The 5,614-nt window shown below is 33.4% G+C and overlaps 1 protein-coding gene across 1 annotated transcript; it reads right to left on the bottom strand.

Moving 5' to 3' along the window:
• Positions 1-3,906: 3,906 nt before the first annotated feature.
• Positions 3,907-5,187, bottom strand: LOC145107645 (high-affinity nitrate transporter-activating protein 2.1-like). Its single transcript, XM_079044580.1, has 2 exons — positions 4,975-5,187; positions 3,907-4,603 (listed from the first exon to the last, which is right to left on the bottom strand). Exons 1-2 carry the CDS (start codon positions 5,105-5,107, stop codon positions 4,137-4,139), a joined length of 600 nt encoding a protein of 199 aa, XP_078900706.1. The 5' UTR covers positions 5,108-5,187; the 3' UTR covers positions 3,907-4,136.
• Between the last annotated feature and the right edge of the window lie 427 nt (positions 5,188-5,614).

Raw genomic sequence — 5,614 nt, 5'->3', positions numbered from 1 at the left:
GTTCACCATCATGGGGACAAAACTTCAGGTGAAATTTTTTCAAGTATGATAGATACATAGTATCAGGTGAGTGTAGACACATGGTGCTTATGATGGTCATCACCTCTTGGATGACAGTCAATTATAACACTCTTGTTAAAGTCACTTCTTGCCAGCTATCCAAAATAAAATATCTCAAGATTCTTGATACCCTTTTCAGGAAATAGTCTAAAAACTAAAACAATTGCAAATATTAAACCTTTGATAACTATAAGCAGAAACATTTGGCCACAGTTTGATTCCCTTGTATGCTAGATTCACCTATACTATTGAGTAATGAATCTATACCACCCTTTTCAGCAACAAATCTGCACATATTCCAGAAATATGAAGAAAAGAAGGAGAATAAATTTTAATAGGATATGATAATTGATAAGTATTGTTTGTATTTCACTTAAAAATTAGTACTCACATTCACTATAATGTCTTTTAGTGCAATTGTTATTGATACCAGACTTGATGAGTTAAGTCCATCATCAAGTGACTTTGCAAGAGCTTCAACAACTCCAAATTTGGCAAATTTTGGAGCATACCCATCAACCTATTTGGGTCCTTCAAAAACGCACAAATACTTATTATAATCCATTTCATGATCAAAATAAGTTCAACAATATCAGAGGTGTCCCTATTTATACAAAACTCATTTGAAATCCATTTCACGAATGCACATAAATACTTATTATAATCAAATATCATAAATATATGACTTTATAAAATGAAATCATGAAAATAAAATACCAACATGCATTCTTGGGTAAATATTGAACTCAAGTGTAGACAAACATCCAATACTCTCTTCAAGGTATTAAGATGATGTAGGAGTACGACCAAGTACAAGAAAATAACACACATACCTCGAAAAACAATCATACATGACCTTATGGAAGCATTTTGAGTATCCCCAATGGCCCCCAAAATATATATGGACCAAAACAAGTTTTCCAAATTTACAACCTTAAAAAAATGATTAATTACTAAATTTAGTAGATCCATGAGTCTTTTTGTCAATTTTGAACTTACAACTCTGTTAAAACACTCAAAACTCTCATTCAATCTAAAACATAACTCAACATCATGAATTGGATTTATAACCAGTAAAATTTGATATACAACACAATTATAAACTTAATCCAAACAAGAAATCAAATTCCAAGGGATCCATGGATGAGTTTATGAAGCTATGGTTACAAATCCACCATTAAATACTTCCAACTCTATATTTTTTTTTGCCAAGGAGACAAACTTACATTATTAGAATGTGTTATAAGCTTAGTATACAACACTAAAGTTGATATAATCATGAAGATCGTCATTAATTTTATATTTTAAGAATATTTTCAATCTTATAAGCTTAAATGACTAAGTAGTGGATGGAATAACCACCTTAATAGCTTGTCCAGGAAGATTAAGCTTAGTAAATGGTGTGTTTTTATGCACTAGTATTAGATTTATAATTCCTAATATATCACGTCTAAACTAATACACACACTAGGCAGTAAACCTAATCATATTATAGTTGTGGTAAGAAAGGGTGTCGAACACTAGGGGAACGGGAATGGTTTAGATCACATAATTCAAAATGTTAATTAAATAAATAGCAGTAAAGTAAAAAAGGGGATTTTTGTTTAAACTAAATTAAACTCGCTTTAACACTCAATTAATCAAACAAATTAAAGAACTAAATTAAAACAACAGATAAGAAGTACTTCCACTAGAATACGAATCCCTTAATGTAACACCCAGTTTTGAAAGTACTCGGTTGTACTCTCGGAGGCCAAGGGTAGGGACGATTCGGTCTTTTATGGGTCCCGGGGTTTTATCTGGAAGATTTTAGGCTCGGGGTGTGGCTAGGAGCGTAGGGCTTCCCGCCACCTTTTCGTGGATATAAAGTTCGTCGGAAACAGACTTAGAATGAAGAAGTTATAGCACTTTGAAGTTATTGGCAATATTGGTCCTTAATGGAGAAAGATGGCAAGAAAGGACCATGGATGCAAGGTGGCCAGTGCAAGAGTACGCCCAGCGTAGAAGGGTTAAGTGGTCGCGGATGCTGGAGACGTACGCCCAACGTACGCTCAGAGACCCAAAACCCTATCTTTAGGGTCAAGCACTATATAAGGAACATTAGGACTCAAACCCTAACCCCTTATCAGCCTCCCCAACCACCAAGATGGGCTTCACAAGATCAAAATCACACAAGAATGAAGGGATGAGACGTTCTAGGGTTTTTCTGAGGTTCATTCCTCGGAGGTAGCTCCGAGGAATGGATCTTCAGTTTTTTTTTTTTTTTTTTTCACATCGATTCTTCGAGGTTTATATTCATTCCCCAACTAATTATTTTCAAGCAAAGATTATCATACTATCATAATTTTTTTCTTGAAAATAATTAGTTGTGGAATTAATATAAACCCCGAAGAAACGATGTGGAAAAAAAAAAGTTCTAAAGATCCATTCGGCGGAGCTACAGTACATTCCGCGGAGCTACCTCCGCGGAATGCATGTCTATACCTGGAAATGTCCAGTTTCATGTCTAAATTTTGAATTACCCCCCATTTTTTGACTATTGCCGGTATTTTCCTTATCTTTTTTTATACGTAAAAGAGGAACTTAAAAAAAAAAAAAAAAAAAAAAAAAAAAAAAAAAAAAAAAAAAAAAATTTGAGATTCCTGAACACCAAATTTGAGATTCAAGATAACAATATATGAAACCGAAGAATACCAAAATAAGTAGTTTTTTTTAAAGTTATATATATAAGATCGTACGACACGGCCTCAAACTACCATATAGCCATTAAGTTTTAGAAGATTCAAACAATGGCAATAAAATGTTAAATAGAATTAATAAAAAAGGCCACTTTGTTTATTAGTCGGACCCAATGCCAGACATTTTTTGACCGATTCATTGTCACTGGTCCGATAACAAAATAGTAGAACCGGTCACGGACTCACGGGGCTATCCATTACCAACGCCCAACTCTTTCTTGAGGCCTGGTTCTTGCTCTTACAGTTTCTCAGTTGGGCTTTGGCCCAATGTAGCTATAACCTAAGCCCTAAGGCCTAATCCCCTTTACAACATAATTTCCATAATTCCTTCTAATTTCTTGCCCAATCAACACTTCTCAAATTATGTAGAATAATTGCTACTAACTACCACATAACATTCTTTTTAATTTGTATCAAATTGTTTTATAATGTGGGCCTTATTATAATGCTTAGAAACACTCATTACGAAACTAACGCATACCTAAACTCTTAAATTTAAGCTATATGACTAAATCAAACATAGCATACCACATAACATTTAGTTCCAACTACATACAATTACAAATTCAAAGTTTAAGGATAAATCTATCTCAAATTGTTGAAATTTCTTAACCTCAATTGCAACTCTAGCTAACCAATATTTTGCAAAAGTCTCTCTCATGGGTTGATTCTTCTCTTGAAGTTAGAATGTACCAAAATATAACGTGATTACTTTGAGTTTGATGTGAGAATTCGGCCATGATCACATCCTATACCCACCTCTAATTGCTCAGATTTTTTTATCCATCATGTTTTTACTATTTTATATTTTAATCTCAAAATAAGATATATAAAGTCGAGTCTATTTTCTTTCCAATTCATTTCAATTTATATGTTTTCCAGGTGATTCATGGTTTTAATTTTATGGTCAACTTTGGAAATATTTTGTGTATAATATATATGTATCATCTTTGAATCTTAGAGGTGTTATTAACTTTTCTATGGCTATGCTTACTAGCCATCAAAAATCTACAATTTGTTCACTTCATATCCAAAAAGATGTTTTACATAAGTATACCAAAGTCTAAAAATGTCAACTACGTCAAAAACATAATAAAAGACACAATCGAGAGAGAAGATACTTTTTTTATTAATATTATAAAGCAATAATGAATAACGCTCGAGAGATCAATGGGGAAATCCTCTCTAACACACAAAATGTAGATGTAAAATTCAACATATATACGTCTACAATCATGACAGATATCGAAACAAGTTTCGATAAATGCATTATTAACATCATAAATGGATAAACCAAATCAAAGTTGGTCGCAACACAACATGATCGACATGGTGGGATCAAATGTACACAAGAAATAACATAAGAAGCCATGCATAGCCATAGCCAAAAGAACCACCACCAAACGCCGGCAACGCTGCTGACACTTCTTTTTCCTCGCTAACAATTCCATCCACCTGAAACAAGCTGGTGGTTTTAAGCGCATCTGTACTCTGGCCATAGCCTTTCTCATGTTTGTTGTATATGGCAAATATCCTAACAAAATACGTAGCTGTAGGTGTATCTTGAGGAACAGTCCATACAAATGAGTTGTTTGAGCGTTTGTATGGCGCTTCTGTGATGTCAAACGGGCAGGTCTTGTCGTTATCAAGAGCGTCATCAGTTTTCCGGTCATCCCTGCCAGTCTGGCTCACCGGAGCATAGCATAGCTTGACTTCCACGGTGGTGTAGTTGGTGTCTGTCCCCGCCGGGAAGCTCTGGTTGTATGACCATGAGATATTCACTCGATCTACCCCTGCCTTCAAGACTATAACAAAAGTCGTAATCGGTTACGTTCACTTTTCATTTGGGTATTAACAATTATATATTTAAGTAGGTTTTAGATAATAACTCCTGCAAGTCGAAAACAAACTTGTAAAAAATACTCAAACTATTAAACTGGGATAATTAATTAGCTCCAGCTCAGATTAACATTGAGAATATATTCAAGATCATGGTTTAACCTTGTTATTGTGAAAGAAAACCGTTCTCAAGATGACTAACACAAGAGTTTCCAAAATGCTTAAAACTCTGAATTTACATAATTTCTTGTGAATGAGATTAAAGATTACAAGTATCGGGTTTGTTATGTGGCATGGATCGAAAGTTTGGAATTCAAGAGGGAGATGACAGAATTACCTTGGCCTGGTGTAGTCGAAGTGGAAACGATGAGGGATTGGTTAAGTGCCGAGAGGTGGACATTGTGAGCATAAGATGCAGTTGCAAAGCAAGAAAGAACAAGAAAAAGAAGCAAAGAAGAATGAGCCTCCATTTATGGGTTGACTTTTAAAGCTAAAAATTCGATATGAGAGGAGTGCTTCAGTTCCGTTGCTAGTTACGATTTCAGAAGTTGAGCCATGAGACATCTTATATAGAGCTAATTTACAATAAATAATAAAAAAACACAAGTAGTTTATTAATTTCTTCACAATTTATTACATTTGCATCTCCTATTGAATATATATATATATATATATATATATATATATATATATATATATATATAATAAGAATACGAATCCTCTATATCTATATATCTATCTATTTATATCTATATCTACATCTATATATATTTATAAACTAGACATTTTTTTGCACCATATTTATTTGAAACCTCCAAACTTTTTATTTTCCATCTAATTAATAACAACCATTCAAAAGTTTTGTAATTTATAGTTAATGGTATTTTATGAAACAAATTGATTAAATCATGTTCAATTTTTAACTTAGGGTTAATGCCATAAAAACCCTCAGCTTTTCAGGTTTTTGTCGGTTTTGC

This window comes from Lactuca virosa, chromosome 4 (assembly GCF_052849685.1).
Source record: "Lactuca virosa cultivar CGN04683 chromosome 4, Lactuca_virosa_CGN04683_v6, whole genome shotgun sequence".
NCBI lineage: Eukaryota > Viridiplantae > Streptophyta > Magnoliopsida > Asterales > Asteraceae > Lactuca > Lactuca virosa.
Note: the sequence above shows the minus strand (reverse complement) of the source record. Positions and strands in the feature narration are given on the sequence as shown.